This window comes from Bombus pyrosoma, linkage group LG9 (assembly GCF_014825855.1).
Source record: "Bombus pyrosoma isolate SC7728 linkage group LG9, ASM1482585v1, whole genome shotgun sequence".
Taxonomy (NCBI): Eukaryota; Metazoa; Arthropoda; class Insecta; order Hymenoptera; family Apidae; genus Bombus; species Bombus pyrosoma.
In genome coordinates this window covers 4695876-4721186 of record NC_057778.1, presented here as the reverse complement: position 1 = coordinate 4721186, position 25311 = coordinate 4695876, and the positions used below count along the sequence as shown (strand labels likewise).

The following is a 25311-nucleotide window of genomic DNA, read 5'->3' as shown; positions in this document are numbered from 1 at the left end:
TTAACGGCCAGTTGTCCACGTGCACAATCAGCAAACAAAAAAAGTGACCAACGCTATTCTGTTTACATGCCTTCGGGCGTAATTCATCATTTTTAGTATTAGTCTCGTAGTAGGGGGTCGCCTGGCTACAGGCGATTTACGGTTCGGTGGCAGCTGTCAACCGAAGAAATCTTCGATGGTTGCACTGTGACACCAAAGCCGAACATGTTGTTCCAGAAAGTTGTCTTCAAGAAATCAGCCGCGCGTTCCAATAAAAAGGAAACTTTCTGAACGAGAGAAAAGTTTATTCGTCATCCCAAAAATCGTGTTATTGAAATCCTTGAAAAGGTTAAAGGATAGCAATTTCGAGTTGAAGAATATTGAAGAAGAAATATAAAAAAATGTGAATATTGCGAATATACTGTGACTTTTTTGATAGGTAAAATTTGTACCAATATAATGTAATATATCGATGTAATAATATAATTATTTTGGATTAGCCCATTCGTTGTAATTAATAACTTCTAACTACGTTAACACGATTTTCTCGTAAATTATGTGTCTATTACACTCCACTCGTATGAATCTTGAATTATTTCGAAATGAAATAAATTTGCACGTGCTAGGAAATACAAATTACATTTTAATATCTAAATATCACTGGCGGAACAATTAGTAGCGTATTAAACTGCGTCATTAACCCACTTGTTAAGGTTTGTGAATGATTTATATACTTTTGGAAATTTACAATAATTTCATAAATTAACGGTCACAATAATTTCATTAAATCTTTGAAATCATGACTGAGTTAAATGTACATATCTAAGGCTAATATTTCTTTACAGATTAATATAGATTATACAAAATCAATCTGTTGTATAGCAATCCAACAATCATAATTTGCAGACGAATGGATCTTACGCGTCACATCGTGAATTTTTTCAGTGACTCTATGTCAAACGTCAAGTAATCTCTGACGCAGATGCTTTGGTTTTATGGCATTTCAATGCTAGTTATTTTTTATTTTACCACTGCTTTATCTTTTTGTATTATTTTATAGCATAGTCCAATGGTACGTTTTGTGTCTCTTTTCTTCAAACAATGATCGAGGCTTTTCTATATACATAAGTGAATAAGTACATGCATAAAATAAAAAATTCGCGATAAAAAATAAGCATCGAAGCAGATGTGCTTCGAGTGAATATTTGATTGTTGAATGGCGAGTTTCACATTCATTCAACGTTTATTATGAACTTATTTTCGATAGCAAATGTTATCTTTATTAGAAACTCTTTCGTTACAAATTACATTTATTTCACTAAAGAATTAATTTTGGGAGAAATTAACTTTAAATTTTAATAATTAATTTTAACCAAAAGGGAACACAATAAAATCTTTCTATACGAAAAAGATTATAAGTGCTCCATTTCTAAGGCAAAGAAGATTATGATTAATTTTTTATTTGCGATAAACTTATGACGAGCTGCATCCTTTTATTCTAATGAGATAAATGATAACTGCTAATTACTATGATTAAATTTATCATAGTGGTAATGCAATACAATCTTTCAGCGAAAAGCAAATAAAAGAAATCACAAAGTATATTTCCCAAATCATATTGGACGTAACAATGACAGCAACAAATTTTTGACAAGAACCTTGTGTCTCCGGTTCTTTTACCGGATATCAAGCTTTTGCGAACCTGGTTCTAGAAGTACACCTGCAGTCTTCTATCTGTTTTCACTGCTTCCAATCCAATCTCTTTCCTCTGTCACCTTTTTTTGGCTTGGATATTCCTCTTGCCGATCCTTCGAAGCTTCGACGACGAGAAAAAGGACGAACGGATGAGCAGAATGGACGGATTATGATCGGATAACCCAGACCAGACTTGGATTTTCTATGAGCGCGGATTTGCTGACCTCGTTTAAATCTTTCCAACCCCTATTATTTTGTCCCTATGGGCGTCAGCACTTCGCAAATTACTTTACGCGTGACCCGAGAGTAAGATGTTTGTGAAAATGTACGATTATGTGTTATGAAGACGCGCAGCAAATGTAACAACCTTATATCATCTTAGATACAGAAACCTTGCAATTCTAGAATTTCGTGCAAGACTCGTTTTCTGGCAGAGATTAGAAAACTTTTTAACCACAAAGAGATACAACTGAATCCTCACATTCGAAAATAAAAAACTGTGATTGCTTCTTTCTTTATAAGAAAACAAAAATTCTGATTAACTGCAGGGATTAATTTACCAATTAAAGAAAACGAATTCCCTTAAGCAAACAATTTTTATCATACAGTGTTATTTCTATAACCATACCATTATAATACACATTATAATAAAAAAACCTGTTACTTTGTAATTCAATTTTTGGTTATATATTGTCATTGTATATATCATAGTCGTTATTATCAGATACGAAATTTCCACTACATGAGCAAAAATATTTTTTATTATATTATATAAACGATCTAAGCGCAAAAGAACAACCAGTGTCTCTTGAATTTATAGATACTACTTTTCTCTGTTAAAATATTTTTAAATGTATCTTTTTCATTCAGATTTAAAGCACTACCAAGACACTTAATCCCCCCTTCGCCGGTATGGAACGTGTTAAACACAAACCAGAGCGTTCCTGGAATAATTACGTTTAGCAAGTTAAATCGCACAGTTCTTCATCAACCCCTCTGCAAATTTATACGCAACTCTCGGCATAATAAAATTTTCCCAGTGGAACAGTGGTCAGGATGGTGTACCACGAATACAAGACAACTAGGAGCACATACGACCAACAGAAAGAAAAACCATATGTACAATGAAATTCTCGTATCTGCCATTTGAATTACCAGGGTTTCATGTAATCTTCATTGATTCAAATACGAAAGGTTTAAGTGTTATATTACGACTGGTTGGTTTTATTATCAAATAAAAGAGGTGTTTTCCAACAAGACAATATTGGATCTGGGTCGGATGTGTAGTACAATAAAAATGTCAGACTTCGATTGAAACGCTGAATCCCATCCGCTTACTGCAATACATGTTATTTATTATTAATTTGTAGAAAATCGTCCAACAATCAACTTTATACAAGAAACGAGATAGTTTCAAATCTTGCAAGATACAATTGACTTTCAAGAAGGATGGAAGATTCTTCGAAAAATAATTGCAAATTGTCAGTAGAAAGGAAGTGCGTAGATTATCGAATAAAATTTTAGTTCTGTGGGAATTAAATTGACACTAAATTTGTCTTCAAATTTCGCTATGAATTCTTCCAACAGTCTAATACAAATAGCTCAAAATTTCTGAATACTCATAACCAGCCATAATTCATAGGACATTTAATATATTTAAGATGTACAAAAATCTGTCCTGTAATCAGAAAATAAAGTTGAAGATTAAATTATATTATGTTTCGAAGATTTTATTACGAACGTATTTTATTCAAGCTAATACTGAAAATTAGCGAATGTTCTAATGCTTAGAGGAATATATACCATATTTGTGTAACTCGAAAGTGACGAACACGTGGAAGTTTGTAAGACTGTCTAATGAGAGAAGTCTCTGCGCCATTAAAACTATGGTGTAGAGTTCATCGACCCTCGGTTTCGGAAACAACAGCGGCGCGGAAATGAAAGAAGGCCAATGGGAGGAATGAAGGAAAAGAAGAAAGCGGGATTTCGCCGAGGCGTGCGCGGAATATCGCGGAGCTGTACGGCTGGCGCAAAAAGGAAAACAAATTAGCTCGCTCAAAGAAACGTGCTCCACGGTATATTAGACTCCAGGAGAATTCCATACAGTTGGGACCATGGAGACGGTGGAATGTTGCTGGTTTCAACCGGATGTTACATTATATAGATGATATCGGATACAGAGGAATTAGATTGGCCAAGTCGGAAACAAAATAAATCCGCGGTCTCGTTTTTCTCATCCTCCGGGAAAAACCCGAAAGAACAGGAAAGATATTCTGATTGCTTTGTCACTTTGAAACCTGGGAAACTTGTCTCAGAATGTGCGCGCACGAGTTCTTTGGTTAAATTATTTAACCCTTTGATACTGAATTTTTCTTTGCTCTCTGTTGCGAGAGTAGAAAGGACGATCAATTGTCGTTCTTCTATTCTTATGGGAGAAATGGAAATTATTAATATTCAGATTCATTGCAGAACCTCAACAACGGACAATATAATTTACCAATTAATGATTCCTGAATATCTAATCTTTATGAAACATAACTTTAAAAAAAATGTTATAATCATAATTCTTGTAACCTACAATTTTTTTAGTAATTCAGGAGAGAAATCGATTACGTAATCCATGAACCGTAGACTCGTCACGGAATAAAAGAGGCAAGGCCACTAAACTCACATAAATCGGCATTAGAATGCATAATCACCTCTTGGCCGCTGATTAATTCTTCGTAGCTTGGTCTAAGAGCAGCTCGCCTTGATTTATAGTCCCGTTTACCTCCAATGGAAATCTCGGTCCGTCTAGCACCCTTCGCAGCGAGACTTTAACGGCAAAAGGGCAACGGATCTTTCGCTGAAAGGTTGCGCTACCCTTTTCAACAGAGGGTGGAAGGGAGGTTCTGCAATACACAGACTTCGGTAACAATGCCCTCTCGCTTCTCGAGCCACGAATCCCTCGTTCTTCTTCTATTTTTGAGGGTAAGAGCGATGGCTTTCACCCTTTTTCACGAAAGGCCTGGCGCGTGTACAAAGTGACGCATTTCTCTTCCTTTTGCCTCCTTCCATTGATTTTCTTCCCTTTTTTTTCTCTTTCTTTTCCTTTTTCTTTGCGCCCATGGCATTTCGTCTCCGCTACAACGTCTGTTTACTCGTTCATTATTCCGTTGAACACCTTTTAGATGACTGGCATAGCTAAGTTCTAATTTCAAATCGAACATCTAGGCGTTTTCACTTAGTTGGAATGTAGATATAGTTAACAGGAGTAGAAAGTAATTTTGTGCCTTCTCGGACCGATGATATATACTTTCCATTTCATTAGAACGTCATCGTTAGAAGTAAAAAACAATTTTGCATTTCTTATAAAACCGTAGAAATTCAATTAATTATTAATTAATTATTAAGTACTAGGTCCACTTCCACGTAGCTATTCCACGTATCATATTTTTGCATACGGTATGTGTTACAGCATTCTTCCTACTCTTCTTTCGTATACATTTCATCGATCTGACAAATTCATTTCTCCTCTCTTAAAACTAAATTCTATTACTAATATCAGAATCAATAATTTTTTCTTTCGTTGCTAATCTCTATCAAGCACTTTGTTATCGATTTACAGACTTTTGAAATTCTCGTTGAGGGTCAATGACATTAATCTCTTAACTTTAATTTTCCTAAATGTTCTTCGTTAATATCCCTTCATGAGTCGTTCATTCGGTTTCTATCTTTAAAACGACATTTCGTTACGAATATTAGATTCAGTACACCTACATCAACATAAGCAGACAAGTCCCGAGTGAACTGGGAACTAACCCAATCGCGGGAACGGAAAATTACATCGACGCGACGCCCGCTGGATTATTTAGTTGGAAGAAAGTTCCCGCGTCCTGATATCAGAGCGCTGTTGAATGACAGGCCTCGTACACTCGACAATGCGACGACGGATTTATTTTCAACTTCATCAAAATTTCCCTCGATACCAACGAATTCCGACAACTACACCGTGCTATACAAGTACGACGAGAAATTGACAGAAGACACGTAAAAAGAAGATCATTTTCTCCCTGTGATCGTTCTTCGAGGATTTTTCAAGCTTGCTTCCGGTTTCACGATGGCGTAAGCTGGCCGACGATTCGTTCTTCCGATATATTTATGCCATGACGATCAAATTGATTTAGAACCCTCGCGGCAAATTCGACCAATACGCGGTGCGAGCTGCTTAAAAGCCGAGTAAATAAACGCATCCCTCGTGCCAATAACGCGCCACGAATCCCGGACCCAATGTCGAGGGGAAAATGTGGTAGGGTGAAACCTCTTACGGGGATGAAACTCGATTTGCGTCGAACCCCCTTCGTCTCTCGATCGGTTCAAGGGGATACCTGGCAACGGTAAACAAGAGAGCATGCGTCGCCAGAGATTCCTTTAAATTGCTCGGAATAACTCTTAAGCGATTCTCTTCTACGTTCTTTAATAAATCATAATGTTTAGTATCGAGTATTATGATATTTATAATTCTATTATTATTAATTGTAATATAGTGATATAAATATGGTATTTTATAATATTATAATTATATTAGTATGGTTATGATGTAATAATATAAATATGTATATCCTTGATTTGAAGAAATAGTATGAGAATGTTATTGAAAGATGTGAATCGATATCTTGATAAAAGATGCTTTTTTATTTTAGATGAACTGGTATCTTTATGAGCACTATTAAGGAAATGGAATTTAAACGAAGATGAATAGAATCTAAAGATTTATGTATTTCATCTCTTAGATATTGTAGTGACTTTAGATTATTTTCGATAATTGTTAATTATATAATTTGTGTATTTTTGTGTGTCACGAGTCTTCTGTCTTCTTTTTTTTTTTAAGCTTCATAAACATATGAATATTCATTATCTGGTAAGAATTTTAGTGAAAAGTTGATATAAATGGTTGGTAAAGGTTTAGATGAATGTAACGCAATATTCAATTTTTTCTGTCATTCATATTTTATGCACAAATATTTACAGTCTGCAATAACACATATAGTTGATTAACAAGATCATTGTGCCTTCTGAAGAGTCACAAACATGTAATTTATGTGATCGTAATGGTCTGTAAAATTTTCCTTTGTGAATCTCGTGATGCGCGTGCTCAATTTAAAAGATTAAAGGGGCGTTTTTACACGGTGTTTAATGTGTACTGCTGCTATCATCTCTGTAAAAGTTTCTTTTATGAATTAATGGTACTATATGCAAAGCATGTTTTAAGGTATGTTTAAATTTAAATAGTTTTATCTTAAGAATAAATTACTATAAATCAGTTACAATAGTATCACATGGAGAAGCAATTAGCAATAAACGTAATTCAGTGTTATGTTACAGTCTGGGAAAGTACGAATTGAGTTAACTTACAGTAATGAGTGCAATATCATTGGCAGTAGTTTGGTTTTCATTAACGTTATTAAGCAACTTCGACGACTGGTATTTCAGTTTTTATTTGAATGAGAAGTAATTTACCTATGAGAATAATTAAAATAATGTAATTGTAGCTAATGCAGATAGCCTTTGATGTTCCACTAATAACGTAAAATTGTTGTTCTATGAAGTCGATATTGTAATTGTATCGTCTTCTTTCAGTAAAGAACGTCTGTAATTGTTTCTATACGTTTGAGCAATTGTTAGATAATGTTTCTCCTTTTATAGGTATTAAAAAAAGAAGTCAATAATTTCTATTGAGAAAATGAGCAAAGAATTGTGTATGAAGATTTCATAAGAGTTTTGTATTAAACGTCATTTAATTAATAATTTGATAATTTTAAACTTAGAATTCATAAGTAATTAACATCGAACAAAATATTATATAGAAGTTGTAAATGAAATTATGAATATTTCTATTAAATTCTTCAATGCTTTAAAAAATTAAAAAAATCTAAAGATTACATAAAAAATAGAAGATTTATTTTTTGGAACAAATTATTTTTATTTTAATCACTAGCTTAGATGATAAAATTAATAATAATAAAGTAAGAAAAAATCAAATCTCATATTAATGAAACAATAGTTTTCTAATTAGTGAAATATTTTATGTAATTAATAAAATTAGATTAACAAATTTATTTAATAAGGCGTATAGGTAATGAGCTATTCAAAATTTTGGTAAATGGATCGATACTAGCAGGCAACCGAGAGATACCATACTTAAATTTATGCAACTATTTACGTAACCATAGACGTAAATTAATGAACTCAAAGGATCATAGTATTTCTCCAATATCATAAAACATACCTAAATTTCAGTACATGTACAATCTAATCACCTATTTAAAGCTACGCCCTCCTCATTTGAGGTTGTTTCTAATTTGATTACTTTCATACATTCATATTCTTACGAAGATAATTAAAAAAAAAATATATATATATAGAACCTGGACAAAAAATTGTTTTACCTACTAAATATTATAGTAAATATTATACTTTGAACGCATACGTCATATATAATATTTTTACCTGTTATATATGCATTTCGTGCATTCTTGCATCCTCAAGCTTACCACGGATGCATGAAAATCCACGATCCACTTATAACAGTAAACGTAGAACGTTATTTTATAAAAACTAAAAGTTACCATTACGATGCTCAACTATATTTTTGTGTTTCCAACACAGACCTAAATATGTTACGTCGAGAAAAATTCATGAAGTCTAATGCATGAAGACAGGTTTCCGCACAGTAGATTTACATCGAACCGATCTGCAAACGTTCTCGACAAAGTGCTGAGTAAATAGGAGGTATACGTGGTTACCAACAAGAACGTGGGCTCTCGAATTGATGGTAAGCAATCGGAAAGGCGCAGCTTTCGATGTTCGAAGTCGAAGCTTTCTGGTAACCGAGCCGACGAAACGACGACGAAGAAATCGAACGGGTGGAAACTAGTCTTTTCAGCGAAGCCACAATCAGTTCAAATCGTTCAATAAATCAAACTCGGCGAAGTTTTAATTGATCGAGACCGGTTGGAAAGTGGTCGGTGTCTGTCTCTTTCTTGTTCCCAGCTGTTCTCCAAGGCATTTTTCGTACTACTTCTCTTTGCTACTCTTTCGGCTATCGGTGCCCCGAGAAATGGATGGGTTACAGTAACTCGGTAGTAGCCGGTGACCCTCTCGATCAAAGTTGCCAACCGGTAACGACTTTCCGCATTTTCAAAGCTTTCGATGCTGCCCCAATTAACTTTATAACGATTCGACGAAAGGACTCTTTAAATTCACGTTCGCGTAGTTCTCAAGATTCTTTGCCCGTAATCAGGAAGAAGTATGGAACGGAGAGCTTTGTTTAAGAACTGTGCCACGTATATGGGTAAATAATAAGCGAAATTATGCTTATTAGCTTCTCTTTGGTCGTGATTTATTGTTGGAGCTATGGATGGTTTGATTACTTGTATGGCAATTGGCTTGTATATAAATTGATATACAATAAGGTGTTCTAGACCTTTTTTGACAATGTTAGTGTTTTAAGAGCAACAGTATAATAGATATTTTATAACTTAAGGTTATTCGGATCAAGTTGAACAATTTGTTTCTAATTCGTCAAATTTGATCGCGAGCAGCTTCTTAACTATCTACATATATCTGAAAACAGACTCGTTGTTAGTGGCATCTCTGCAATTGACACGGGCAATTTCAGTAAGTAGTGGAGTCTATTATAGTGGAATTATATTATGCACATTTACATCTTGTCAAGACTAATATGTTTGTTCAACTAATGTTAACATTTTGTGTTTGAAAGTTACTTTGTTATGCATGTTGTTAGCTTTCACATAGTTAAACATTTACATAAGAATGATCCTCGGACTATTTGAGTGGCAGTTAAAGTAGAAAGTCGTAAAAAGAAGTAAAATAACGATGAAATAACAAGGACTGACTTTCTTATTCTTTTATCCACGTATCTGTCATTTTCAAATCTTCTACGAATAAAATCTACCAGCCTCTTTTTTTTAATGAAGGTAAAATATTTTTTCCCCACACTTGTTAAGCGAAAGGAACATTTGATCCCGGAAGTCGCGGGAAAAGCCGATTATTTCTTTCGAGCAGAGCTAATTACGCTTGACTTCGTATAAAGTGGAAAATTTTCAGAAATATCGGAAGCGGAAAGGGGGGAACGGGATTCGGCGTGGTCAAATGAAAGCTGAGAAAACAAGGAAGGGGGTCCGAGAACTCAGAAAAAAACATAAGGGACAGACTGTAAAACGTAGAAAACGAGTAAACAAGAGAGAGGGCAAGAAAAGAAACTCAGTTGAACAAATAGAAACAGTCGCGATGCGTGGAACGCGCGCGATGTAAACAGCGAATGTAAATGGAAAAGCATTGTTCGAAGCTGAAATAAAAAAAAAAAAGAAGAGGATGTGGAAAAGAGAGACGCAGAGGAACGCGGCCGATACAACGTTTGCCGCAAGCCTGAATCGTGATCGCGATCGATCGCATTGGAACAACACGCGTCGGTCATTGGCACCGATCAACTGCGATCGTCGAATAACGACGACTGATCGTCGATGCATCTTTCATAAATATTCAAATGTTTGTACAAACCACAGAAGCGTATTTAGTGCATGTACCGCTGCCTCCAATGGTGCGGGACAGGTACGTCGATAATGAAGATAAACGAGGAGTGAAATTCCTCGTGGGAACAACAGATCGTTCTCGATGGGGTGGTACTCACACTGCAATAATATAGGTCACTGCTACCAGGATAAATTACAGAACGCTTTTGACAGGATCTCCTTCTATTTGGTATAATTGCCCGACTGTTTATCGTACGTAAATTATTTGAAGGCATGGTAACAGGAATAAGATCGTTTCCAATATTTTCTTACTCGTCCATTATTTATCGCGAATCGTCGAACGAGTTCGAATTTTCGATTTTATTTTGAAATTGATCAAATTAACTTAGATACGTCTAGACGTGATTTAAGGACAATGGCAAGTTATTTATAATTTGTTAAAAGGAAGGAAAAAGAGGAAGTTGATATTTCGACAAGAGGGGCATAATCATTCGTTGAATATATTAGACTATCCTACGTTAATTGCAATATATTATTACAACTTTACATGAATTATAATTATGGATTGATTATATATAAATTATTACATTTAAGTATTATATTTAGTTAATTATGCGAATCATGCTGTTAAATATGCGAATTATTGATGAGTTGTACGAATTCTATAAATTATAATTGCAATGTTCTCTGTTAAACGTTACAACATTATAAATCGCAAGATGATATACATTTTATATTTTCTTCTTGTTACTTATCGTTGCAATTGTCATACAGCGAACAGACGATATTCTGAGAACACAGTATACAGTGAACTAAAATGGACTGAAATATGAGGCGTCACGTCCGTGATTGCTATTTTATAGCACAAGTTTTTTTCCTGCGACCGCAAAAATGGCTGCAGGGTGACAACACCAGTTCTGTGTTTTGATTCGAAACGCCGACAAAAATACTGTTGCCTACGTTCAAAGTTCTCGTTGTACAAACTTGCACCTTTGAAATTGCCCAGTAGGCACAACAAGAACCCGTTTGGACAATCGAATAAACAGTTTCGTTGCGTACGTGAACGCTAAAAGAAACTAAATACGCATAATGAAACGCGTGTTAAACTATTAAACAAAAATTGGATATGTTTCCCAGTTAATTTGTCTATTTGAGGAATATATTTGTTTTAAAGCTGTAAATATGATGTGCTGTTGAGTTTTTGAGTGGAAAATTACGTGCTTACGTTGAATTTGTTGTACGCTTTCTCGTTTTTCGGGCAATTAAGCTGCAAAAGTATTAATTTGGACAGTTTACTCAATTATGACGTTATTCTTCATAAAATGATAAAAGTTACCAGAAATATTATTTTATCAAATCTCTCAAAACACATTTTTGTGTTGCTTGATACTGTGCATTTTAAAATCAAAATATTTACCATTCACATAAAAATATGTTATGGTAAAATTTAAATGTATTCAGTCGTGTTAGGTAATTATTGGATTTTTTTGTACTATTACGTATCACTGAAGGGACGAAGAATTCGAAATTTATTTCCCACAAACGTTTCTTATTGCATTCTACAGTGATGATTTAACAATTTGCCAATTACAAAACCATTTTCATGTAAACGAACAATAACTACATAAAACTCGCAAATTATATTAATTGTAAGCAATCGTACTACTATAACTTCGTTATAATTTACGTCTTGAATTAGTTCTTGAAATGAATTCCTCATTTTAGAGAGTAAATTACTGTAAAATACTCAACCATTTAATGCTACAATGCTATGATATACTGTACTATATCAGCAGAATAATAAAACACATGTTACGGTATAAATTCAGAACGAAGAAATTTACAATACAAAGTATATGATAGCTTTATGTTTCTACTATATTTTGGGAAAATTAAAAAGCTGCCGGTGCATACAACAAAAAGAAAAAAACACACCCCGTACGTTTCTTTCAGTTGTTTTCAGTATGTAACATAAAGTATACGAGAACGTTGGATACTTTTGAAAATTCAGGCAATGTTTTAAATTACAAAACAATAGATGTAAAATTTCGTGGCTCCGATTTCCACGTGCCGACGAGAAGGAAAGACCAACTTTGCGTTTCGAAACATAACAAAACTGCTACTGATTCCGCAGGGAGGAAATTATTCTAACTACGACTATATCCATAACCATACGCCGTAAACGGCGGAAATTATTGGACAGTTTCGAATAAAAGTTTGAAATGTGAAATTTCTCGAAACTGGTACACATCGGACTTGGATATTGCTATAAATTTGTAAAACGGAGGTAGTTCAAGTGAGATGTAACCGCGAGGAAAATGAAAATAGCTGAAAAGGGAATATTTGTGATTCGTGAATTCAATTATTCTAGAACTCTGAAAATAAATTAAGAAAATTGATCGATCATTTAGTAATCGTAATTCCATACTAATTTCTACGATTAATTTACAGATATCATATTGATTCTTGAAAAGTATGAAAAATATCGCTATGTAATTTTCTGCTCGTCTTTCATAACAACGATTATTTTGTATTTTAAAAAGAATAACATCGTTACGGGATTTTTCTGACTTCTGTTCAAATTTTGCCGATTTTCCGTCTCTAACATATCCTTTATTTACAGTTTCATCATACAGTATTGATAGACAATTTTATATAATGTACGATATTCTTGGAATATTCGTTTCAGTGTGGTCTCAGTGTGTAAAGTTCCGAAATCAACTGATTGTTCTTTCTATTTAATCAACATTTCGGATGGTGGTGAAAATCGATCACCGTTTTAATTGTCTGCCACGATATACACCGGTTTTTATACATACGCTGACGTTCCAAATTGTCGTTGTCGAATATTCGTAACAATATTATAATAATTACCGGTATTTATGCATTTATGAAATAAATTTGATTACGCAAAAATAAAAAATATACGTTATATACATTTATAAGGGAAACAATTATGACAGAATCGTTTTTAAATCGTATAGACTTTTTAATATCTTATGCTATGTTGAATTACGTCCTGTTTGTCCCTCAAAACACCTAAAAGTTCTTTTGTTTAATATCATAAATGTTTTCGAGTGAAAATGCTTTGTATGCTTGCCGTGGATGTTTGCGGTACTCCTGCTATTTTCCAAGTTTTTAAAGCATCTCTTGTTTCATTTTAATAGTTAATATCAAAAGTCTCCCCTTTGATGTTGTTATACACGAGGTGTTAACGAATGTAATAATAATGAAAAAGTAAAGTAATGAAAGAAAAATACTGTTCCAGTAATACAACGTCTGGGTAGCGGATGTTTGAATACTAAATGTCCTGCTGGATAAAGTGTTTTAATTATGAAGAAATATTTTCTCTATAGGGTATACTATAATTATGTATAAAGAATGTAACGAATAAAAGAATCACTAATCCTAACTCAGTGAAAAATGAAAGAAGGAAAGTAAGAATGTTATATCTCCTAAAATATAAAATAATGATCGTTAGAAAAAAAAAGTAAATATTCCATTAATCGAAAATTTCTTGGTTTCTTGATTCGAAAGCTTATGGCTCTCTATTAATTCAGATACTAGAGACTGTAGCATGGCTTCTAGCAGTGAACATCTCAGCCACTTGGTGCGGCTGTGTCAACACTAGAATAGAGAACCATTACCGCTAAAAGCTTTGAATTCAAATGCTTTATGTTTCAAACGCGGCATGATTCGTGACATTGGTTATTCACGAGGCTAATGAAGAAAGAATAAATATCTGGCGGAGCGATGGTGATTAAAACGAATCGTAAAACAAAGCTATCGTGAACAACTGAAAAAATAATTTACGCGGAGAGCGTTGTATTCTAGAGATAGAAAAGGACGAATTTTCCACAGAGAGTGGAATGTGGATAAAATGTTGAAAAACAAATCCTAAGGATCGTAAAATTTGCTGAAAAAAAATGTCAAATCTTCCTTTTTCATATTTAACAGAATTATGGAAGTAATCTTATTGTATCAAATTTTAAACTCTTATTAACACATATTGTACTGTTCTTTTGTTAGCAAAGCTTTTTAGTCTCTGTAAAAGTTCTTGTAATTCAATTTTGAAGTTCACTTTACAAGGATTTTAGCTGAAAATGTACTCGATATTTCGATATAAAATTCTTATTGAAAATTATTTCAGATTTTTATTTTTTATTTTCGAATTTTATTCTTTGGTCAAATAGTATGAAACGACCTGATAAAATGATTTGATGAAATGATTCGGATTATAGTTTCTCCCGATTTATAGAAAGATTGCAGAAATATATGTTTGAACTTCTATTTTCCATTTGGCCAGATTATACGTGATCGGATTTTTCACGCGAGCAAAGCTGCGCGACGCATTGTCTACTTGAATAGTGGTTTTACCAATGAACGCGATATTGATCTACACTTGTTAAATCAATGCAATTCGTCAAGCGAAGCGCTCGAGAAAACGTAAATCTTATATTCAATAACGATTCCTATGATTCCACCTGTACTATATTAAAAAAGTCTCACGAATGCTTTAGGATTATCGAGAAAAATTCGATGTATCGGTATCCTCACATCTAATGAAAAATATTACAAATTTTTAAAAACGGATTGCATTAAATAATATCGCTATTTGTTAAATATTTTTTAAATCTCCTATTAAAAATTAGTAAACGAAACGAGAAAATGAATGAAAAATCGTTATTGTTAATTTTGAACGGTATTATAAATCTAAATATTATCGATCGTCTGACAGAAGCATCCGGCATTTGAAAAATTAATGGCCGCTTAAAAAGTTTGTTGTTTTCTCGGCGGCCAGATTCACATGAGCCTAAAGAAAAACAATAAAATGATTGTTAATGGTCGCAGGCTGCCCTGGTTCGGCAATTTCCGACGGACACTTAACCCCGTCGCTCATTAACTATTTGGATCGCGCTGATTATGCCACTAATTAGTAATCAATATTCAGTATGACCATTAAAGCCACGGAATATCGATACCAGTAATGCTCCTCCGCTTCCGAAGCCTGCTAATGCGACCGTTAAGCGAAGGAAGCCTTCCGAAATAATCGTAATAGCGCTTCCGTATTCAGATTCGCAACACGCGTTCGACGCGGATGACATTTAATGTTGTGTAGTGGTACGCGTGTCGAATGATCGAAATTCCTGTGAATAGTCCCGTAGGAGTTATATGATTTCGATAGATTCCATCTTTCGTTTTCGTAAATTAATTTGTAGATCTTTTGCAGGTCTCGTCACAAATATTTTTTTAACGCGAAAACTACACGTATCCTATTTGCAGTTTAATATTTAATAAATTATATGAGATAAATAAACAAATAGAATATTTATGTCGATTAAAGATTGCAATCTAACACAACCTAAAATATCTTTACTTAAAATAGTTAAGAATATTAAGACTCTAGACTACGAATGTTAATACTAGACATTTTTATAAAGGAAATTCACCGCAGAAAAATACGATTGATGATTTTATTGCTTTTCTGATTCTAATCTCGGTGTATGATCTCACAGGACAATTAGAAAGAAAAAAAAACGATTAATCTTCCTTCTGTTTTCGAAAAAATAAGTTATTATTCATAACGAAACTACACCGTGAAAATGAAATATTGATCTGTTAAATTGAATTGTGACTTCAAACGAAGCAGACTGATTCCGAACAATTCCATTTATACGAGACAGCGAGCAATCAATTCGAATACAGTTTTGGCAGTGTTAAGCTGTGCGACGATCATTTTCGAATTATCCATGCGTCATAGGCACAGTTTGAAACAGCCATCGGTCATCTCTCTTTTAAGGGTATTCCATCACGATGGCTGGCAAACAGGGTGAGAGGATTCATGAGATGTCACGCGAAACCTGGAGGATCTAGGGGAAACAGCGATGATGGTAGAGGGGTCGAATTTAAGGGGTCGTTTCGTTGGCGGCAGTCGGCGATTTTCCTTCACCCAGAATTCATTTCTTCAAGTTGTTTAGAAGGGGATGCGTCCTGTCGATGACTCACGAACGCGTTACGTGAATTTCCTGCCTTCGTATCTCGTGTCTACCAGAAATTGCGAGCACAGATTATGAAATGTTATGGAAATCAAGGGTATCCCCTTGTCTGTTGATACATGAAATCGTAAGTAAGATCGATCGTGCAGACCGAATCTTGATTGCTTTGCTAGATAAATGGCGTTGGGGCATCGGTGAATAGGAAATTTTGTTACTGATAGAAATTTTAGGGTGAAGCAAAATGATTATCTTCTATGATTATGTATATAACTTGATCATGTACGATGTTAAGTGAAACGTAGTTCGTCCTAATCATTCTTCAACGCATTCGTTAAATCACTCTTCGAGTTGGGATTTACGTAAAATTCTTCGTACAATTGCATAATAGTAGTTTTGTTTTAAGAGACGATTTCGTTTTTTATATAATAACATTGGATATTATATGTTACATGTTACATGTTACATATTACGTGATATATGTTTATAGGTATATGTTCAGAATATAATCGAACAGAAGAATTTGTTTGCAGATTGATTTAATAAACGTAATATGTAATGCAAAATCTACGGTTCGTATCTACGAATCAGAAAGTATAAGAATATTTAAACAAAAGATATTAACAATATAGCTAGTGTTATATAGTAAAAACATGGAAATTTGTCTAACCATTCATTAAGAAGATATTAATGATTTCGTTGCAAGGAATTTTTGCATTAAATGCATTAATATATCGCGTCTGCAATTATAAAAGTGGTGCAAGGACATAGCTAGAATTAAAAATATAAATGAAAATACTAGACCTCAGAAAAATTGCATACATACTGCAAACGTTCTTAACCAGACCCAAATCCAGCTGTTAACAAGCTGCAGAACATTAGGACTCTCACATTCCACTAAAAGTAGTACGCAGAAATTCTCTAACTCTATCAAACATCGTATTTAATCATTTTGCCTTTGAACTATCCAAGTAGTAACGCAGTAAAATTCAAAGTAGACACTGATGAAAGGCTACATTATCTTGTTTGAACAACTTTATCCACAACGCGACGGTAGAGCCTGCGAAAACAGAAAATGGCCACTGCTCTGTGCAAACTATGTCTCTGCGCATATAATGCGGACTTCGCAGCATTCGCCATACCCGCATTACCCTTCACGATGAAAAAATAAATGGGGGCGTGTTAGAGGATGGGGACGCGTCTCATTTCCGTCCTTGTGAAAATACTGGCTCGTTCTATCGCAGCAACTCAGAAGCACGAGCCTGCTATATAGACTTGACCCTTTGCTAACTTACCGACTCTATTTCATCGTTCTCCCCCTTTTCTCATACTCAGTCTTGTGTATCACGAAACGGTGCGACTTTCTTCTCGTTTCACTTTTACTCTCTATGCTCCGTTGAATTGTTCTTGCTGGCCACCTTGGTATTAATGTTCCCGAAGAACGAATGAACAAACTTGTGATAAGGCACACGCAATGGCGGTCTTTAGTTGCAAACGATTTAGGGATGATAAGAATCCGGCTTTGCAGTTGTACAATGTAAACTTAGATGTATCGTTGACACGAATTTAAGTTGGAGGTTTGGCGGAATAAGAAGACTGTAGGGAATATTGGCTGCGTGAATTAGTAAATTATTCGATGAGCTTATAAGTATAATTGTAATTTGCAATGAAAAGTTCTGGCTGCAATGCGTCTCTTTGGAAGCATACACGCAAATGTAACTTGGTCCTTTTTTTCTTTAAATCCTCAGCAAATTTTATTTCATCTCTTCAGCAAGAAAAACAGAAAAGAAAGAAAAACAAAGAATCTGGCAAAATTCTAATTAAAAGAAACAAGTAAACATAACCATCTCTTTTTCAGACTATAATTGTATGCAAGATTTGATATTATAATCATAAATATTTGATAAAACAATATTTAATACAGCAGTGCAAAACAACTAATCAACGCTGGCATCGAGTTATAGTGGAAAATGACAGATCGATTGAAATTCAAAAATATTTGAAATTCCACCTGACTGATTCAATTCAAGTCGACAACAGGAAGTTGTTTGGCCTCGTATTTCGTCTCTGTTGGCCTTGCGTTTGCGGTACGATACCGCGCATATATATCGAAAACGCACCACGAATGTATTATTTGCCACGTTATTGCATACTCCGTTGAGTCTCCTTTATTGTAGGTCGGTCAAGTGTACATTTGTTGGATATACATATAGACCGACAGGCAAAGATTCAAGGAGCCGGAACATTCGCCCTATTAATTTGCATACTACGTTATTGTCACGCGTGGATAGTCTAACAGCGTTTCGTGAAATTACGCTAATAAAATGTTTCACGTACACTTTCCCTTATAATCTTCGAAGCAATTTGTTAAATTGAATTTAAGGTAAATAAGTCGACTCACAGATGAGTTTTACTGACACATGCAAATAATATACGTAACCCTTACACTTCCATCAGATATTGTATTTTGCTTGATAGCAATGAACATTTAAGCACTATTTTACGGAATGATTTTATATAATGTTTGAAATTATATGGACGAGGAAGTCCAAATAAGTAGTGCAAATAAATATTTGTCCATCCATTAATCGTCTGTTTTTTTTTTAAATTTGATCTACTCCTGCTAAGTATGGTAATTTGAGAATACTATGTTATAAAATGCTTCCATACAATGATTCAAATTACATATATTTGCATGTGTATAATATACTATTCAAATAATATCAAGTAAGTAGTACAGATCAATATCTGTGTATGTTTGAAATAAATATCTTGTGCGCTTCATTCTTGTTTCTAACTTTACCAACATAATTATGATACTCGTGTCTCATTACGGTACTAATTAAATTTCATAAAACATTTTATAGAACCCACGTAATATATTGATAAAAGCTTTTCACAATAAATATCCAAATACTGTACATATAGCATTTTGTATACACAATTTTATACTTACAAGTTTGTTTCTCAAATTTTTATTAGTGGAATTGTTTCGATGCTTCCTCAATTGATTTCACGAGTCAACATCTGTGACTCGTAACAGGTTCAATGCGAAATATGTCTGCGCAGTTTGCGAACAGACCACATCCGAGCAAATACTTAAAATTCTTCTCCCTTGTAGCTATATTTCAGTTCGGTAAACACAAAAATTCGGGATATTACACGAACGATACCATTCTCGTTGAATTTGTTGAGGGTTGCGCACCATTTGCGGTTCAATGTCGTCTCCGACGCTGCGACGCGATGCACATCTCGAGCGTGGCACGGATGCATTATTCGCCAGGTTACTGCACGCGTCGTTGAACCGACTCCATTGTAAATTGGTCTGGACGCGTTTGTTGGAATGGTTGCCTAAGGGCGAGAGGACACGGGGTTTGCCACGAAAAGTCCAGGCAAAGGGTGAACCCGCTGAAACGCGATAAAAGCCCTTATATTGAATACGTGGTTCACATCTCAATATCTCGATGCACGTACTCAATGCGTTATCGATACGTCTAGCCGCTGGCTCGAAGAAAGAGTGATGGACACATAGCAGACCATCTATACATAATCTTCTATCGTTACCGATATTTGCATGTAATGTTACAGAGAGCAAATGATCTCTTTTTACAAATATTTTTTTAATGATCGAACAAATAGAATTGGAAAATAGAACATAGGTAACTGTACAGCGATTATGAAATACTTTTTTAAGAATTAGACAAATGAAATTAGTAGATAGAACTGGAGTATGGTGTGTTTCCTGATAAGTCGTGCTTTTATTTAGGTGAAATTATATTTAATTTAAAAAATTCTAATTTACCTATCGATGGCTTATGTTTGTATATGTAACTGCTAAACGACTAAGACGAGGGAAAGGATATATAGACATTTCTCTATTTTGTTTCTCACGTAGAACACAATAAGGTAAGGTAAGCATTTTTCTGTCAAATTTTTCAATGTAATTCGAAGGACGCTGTATTTTTCAAATGAAAATTCATATTTTTCTCCTACAGAATCTAAATATATTGAATATTTACTTTACACATTTTCTAAAATATTGTCCCTTATGTAAAAAGATACTAAAAGCTATAATAACGTGGAAAATTCAAAGGTAATATAAACGAGAGAAATTGAAAAGTTCAAGATAAAGACATAGCGTAACCCAATTAAAGGATAAATTACTTAAAAAAGGGAGAAGGAGAAAAACAATCAAATCTTATGTAATGTGATAAAAATTTTAAAGGTATTAATCAAACTGTGATCAAACTACCAACGAATATTTTCATTTTATAAAAAAAATTCTTGTAAAAATTGCACTTTCATTGGTGTTCTATGTGGTCCAATTTTCAGTTTGTCGTTGTTGGTGGCGCATCCATGAGCTCAGATTACTTCGATTTCGTAAACAACCCCGTGCCACAATTTCAGGTCGTAAGCTTTGCCTGGTCCCTGTCTAGTTTACCAAAGGTTCAAGCGGATCGAAAATTTGACGTAATTTATCTCAGCTGATGAGATTCGTTGGATCCTCTAGTTGGTAACGTTAACGGCCAATCGATCAATGTACCCAGTTTCCGTCACAACGAATGACTTCTCTTTTCGTGACCAATGAATCGTTAACGCTAGAAATACCAGAGTTTATTTATACTCCTTTTAACATTTCTCTCAGTCTCGTAATTTCTTACTTTTGTGTCAGAGAACTTAATATTGGTAATTTGTAACTTGATATTTTTAAAGTTAATAATATCAGTTAGATTGTACACGAAAGTCTATCCTAACTGTTTTCGCAAGAATGTTGATCTTACGCTGTTTTTTAAAGTGAAGATATTTCAATGCTACTTTATTTCCTAATTCGATATGACTGTACACTCTGATGTGATTTCATTATGAAATTAATTCCACAATATGACCATAATTTGCATGGCTATGATGTTTTATGTTCTCTTATTGAAGTTTGCTCGTTCTCGCGCACCTGATGAATGAACCCATATTAATTGCCCGAAGTCACGACATGTCTCCATTACTCTAGAACTCTTTGTAAAAGAAGAAGTGGACGGTACATATAAGAGAGAGACCAGAACAGAGCAGAGTAAAACAATGTTTCATCGTTATTTTTCACAAATTGGCCACGCAACGCTTTGACCTGTAGCGAAAATTGAATCAGACCGTGTGTTCTGTTACAAAACGAGAAGGAAAATATTCGACGTACCGTGTTATCCGATTATTCGTTGCTGAATATTTTCCAATTTGTGATTTCCCATGTATGAATTAATTTTTTGTCTTCCAAAATCTAGGTAAAATATTCTCTCTATATATACGATTGACCAGATATATTTTATAAACGTTGGAAAAAGTGAACAAGTCATAGAAAGCGACGTTATTTCGGTATAACTTGATGAAATTGTCGGAAAAATCATAATGTTTGATTTAAAGGAATGTTTCATAATTACAAATACAAATATTAGATAATATTTTAATAAGGATTACCATTTCCAGAATATAATATTCTACAGTCTGATAATATCAGTGACAAATATCGCTATCGATATAACTTTTTCTCTTAAGAGTTCTTAATACGTATAATCTGAAAAAAAAAATGATCAGCTTTCGATATCAAATTTGCGATTAATAACCGAGTAACTTTCTGTTCGTGCTCGTGCGTGGTAATTAGTACACGACGAGATAATTGGGAAGGCGAATTCATACCGAGCTCTATTAGCTGTGCATCCAGGTCGACGAAGCTGGCAGGAAATTTCTGATTAATTAGTGGAAGTTGAACTAGGATGCGGTCGATCCACGTGGTTCGGTATTCTATAATGATTGGTTCATCTTTCAGTTATATTGTTAACTGTTGCGAGTAGTCATACTATTTATTTGCAAATAGTAATTTACAGATGCATTAACATCATTTTTCACATAAAATAAATTTCGTATATCTTTGAATTTTGTAATATTGCAATTCTATACGTATCTTTGATACCCAAATCTTTTGATTCAATTGTTTCTTCAAAAACTTGTAATTTAAATAATTTATAATATACAAACACTTCATTAAATTAATACAAGCAACAACTTGTCTGGTACCATAATACCTTTTCATAAAAAAAGAATAGTAATTACGAATACTAATGAAACTTTATTTCTCTCTAATGAATAAAAAATGTTACACGTCATTTTATACAAGGCACACTGCTAGCTGCTATTATGTTAATAACATCGTGCTCAGTCGTTAATTCCTAATTTTGCACAAAGCTCGTTGCTAATAACACGAGGATCGTTCATTATAAAATTCATTTAATAATCACGACAAAGAATATAAAAAAGGATTCTTCTTTTATGATGTTACAAGTAATATAATGTCATAATTGATGTTACAGAAAGGTTTTTTTAAGTCGTTCGTTAACTGCTTGAAATAAACGTGTAGGTTCAGGCGACGAACGAGCACGATGACGCCCGTAAACGTCGTTACGGCTGCCCTATTTCCGGACCCCTGGGACTTGCTAATTAAACTGGCTAATAGACGGTCCAGCCTTGGCTGGCCATCAATCGATTTAACTACAAATTCAATTGAACCTTACTTATTGGACGGGAAAAATAATTACTTGTTCCAAAGGTCCTCCTCGTTACATCGATTCAGATTTTTACGTTGTCTGTGAAATTATGGTTTAACGAAAGTAATTGCGCGCCACATTCGTATTTGTAATTAAAATATATTAATATGTTCCGTGTAATATACGTATAGGTACTGGTTCCAATAAAAATTTGTTATTTAAATATTTTATGTTTACGAATATCGAACATTCTTTATTTTCAAATATCACATATATTTCTACAGTAATTACTAAAAAATTGTATAATCGGATTTACAAGATGGTTTGTGAAAAAATACGAAAAAATCGAAACAGTGAATAAAAATCCTGAATCTATAAAACCTTTTTTTTGGTATCTATATATGTGCAATATGACACACTGAAATTTAGTAGTATCCTTTAGATGGTCTTGTGAAATAGAAGGGTTAAATTTAATTGTTTATAAATTAAATTTACCACATATAAATGTGACTAGTATAATTCGTAATAACAATTACGACCAGGAACAGCTATTTCCTCAAGGAAATATTTATCAAGAATTATGTGTAAGATAAAGAAATCTGGTAGAGAAACAGATTATTTTTAATACGTTTCTCAGTGTAACAATGATATTACATAGAAGTGATATGTAAGATATGTGATGCATTTCGTAATATTCGAAAGGAATCCTTTGAGGAATATGTTAAACTCGACTTCCATGCAACGACTAAAACGTATATAAAATATAAACTGGAATCGTATAGAAGATTTCCACAAGTCGAAGATTCCATGAGTATTCAATTTGTACAAAAGAAGATCGTAGGTATCTCAAAGCAAACTAAGTTGAATAAATCAAAGACTGTTTCAGAAGCAACAATTTGATACGGCGACATGAAAGCCAGACAGACGCTGTCTGGCTTTTGTTTTTCTGCTTTTGCTCTTTTATTACGACAGAAGGCACTTTTAAAAGAGAGAAATGTCAAACGCGAACCGAATGAAATTCTGACGAGCGATGAAATTCCATGAAACACGAATCGCCTATAAAAACTCTTTTAATCTTATACATCGTTTCAATGTATAAAATAGAAAACTAAAAGACATGTTTATGAGATGCAATGTTGCGTCCAACTGAGAGAACTCGTTTTATTATCAAACATCCTAAATATTTTGAAAATATAACATTTCTTTTAATATTATAGTGAATAGGAAATAGCCCTTGTTTTTGTTCTTTCTTCAAAGAAAGAAATCAATTATTTGAACTAGAATTTCTATTAATTAACTTTTGATTTTTTTATATTCTTATATATGATGATATTCTTATAGAATATTCCGTTTCTGTCATCTAAATGTTCTTGAAGTATCACTATGACTCGATTCTCACTATTAGTTTGTTTCTCGTTAAAAAATTTTATAGAGATGTGGAGAAATTATTAGTCTTATACAAAGAAGATTATGAGAACTGTTTTTATCACACAAATTTTATATAAATAACTTTGCTACAAGTTATACATAAAATAGGACCAAAATCATAATAAACATACGTATTAAAATTACTCCTATCATACTACTCAAATCACTTTCGTAACACTATTTCGTTCAATAAAAAGTTTCTAATCTGTGAATACTATAATTTCGCATAATAGCGTGATCTTAACAACGTCTTAACAAAAACTTGATGGTATAGAGCAGTAACGCGGCGAAGGTACATTTGACGGTCTCTGAAAATAAAGCGAATGATAACCTGTAGAATTACGTTATTATCTTTAGGAAAGGATACACTTTCGTCGGGGTTTTTCTGACACGTAATTCACCATGTTTTTCCATCTGCGGCGTTGAGAAGAAAACGTGACTCACAACGCACGGATATAATATTTTCCCCGCTTTGACTTGGCACAGGATTAATTGCGCATTGATAACTAACGAGCTTCCTTTGTGCAAATTTTCGGTGGAGACGAAAGATCCCGGCAAATTTCATTCGACGCGCCGGATTAAGCGCTTTTGCCCCAGCCTCTGGAACGCGAATCGCTAATTCGCTATGCACAATCGTAAGTTTAATCCAGCGTGACTCGACTTACATATTTCACATATTACTTCTTGCGCTATGATACCTATACGCTCGCAGTCTGACAGAAAATCGATAAATGCTTCTTTCGTTTCCTCTTTCATAATGCCACTAATGCGATAACGTCTACATGATTGTACATCAGTGAAAAGTTGAAATGCTAGTTTTTCATTTTCGTTAAGCATTTCGAACGTCATATAGGGTTTACTTCAGATGTACAAGTATCTATAATATTTCTATTCTTTTTTAACGGATACGTTTTAACATCGCATTAAATACACCTATCTGTGTGATTATTAGCGACGATGATGAAAACTGAGAATACTCAGGAAATTATATTTTATTATAGAACATCGTATCTTTCAGAAAAGAGAAAACTTTTGCAATTTAATTGCTTTCGCAGAGATCTTCGTTTAGAGTTTCCTTAATCTGGAATTTCGAATGACGCTGTATATTTAGGACGGTTTAAAAGAATGATAATTCTATGGTAATTCTACAAAATC

General features: G+C 33.9%; 2 protein-coding genes across 11 annotated transcripts in view; one reads left to right on the top strand and one right to left on the bottom strand.

The window, feature by feature from the left end:
• LOC122571058 (fasciclin-1) overlaps positions 1-25311 on the top strand; it is a 384771-nt gene that overhangs the window by 223518 nt on the left and 135942 nt on the right. The window lies entirely within an intron of this gene.
• Positions 1-25311, bottom strand: part of LOC122571059 (origin recognition complex subunit 3) — a 307804-nt gene that overhangs the window by 251401 nt on the left and 31092 nt on the right. The window contains exon 13 of one of the 5 annotated variants that reach the window (XM_043734289.1): positions 18995-19609. The exons of the other annotated variants lie outside the window; for them this stretch is intronic. Within the exon in view, the coding sequence (XP_043590224.1) occupies positions 19553-19609 (57 nt within the window). The 3' untranslated portion in view covers positions 18995-19552. Of the gene's footprint in view, positions 1-18994; positions 19610-25311 lie in introns of those variants that run through there. 5 annotated transcript variants of the gene reach the window in all.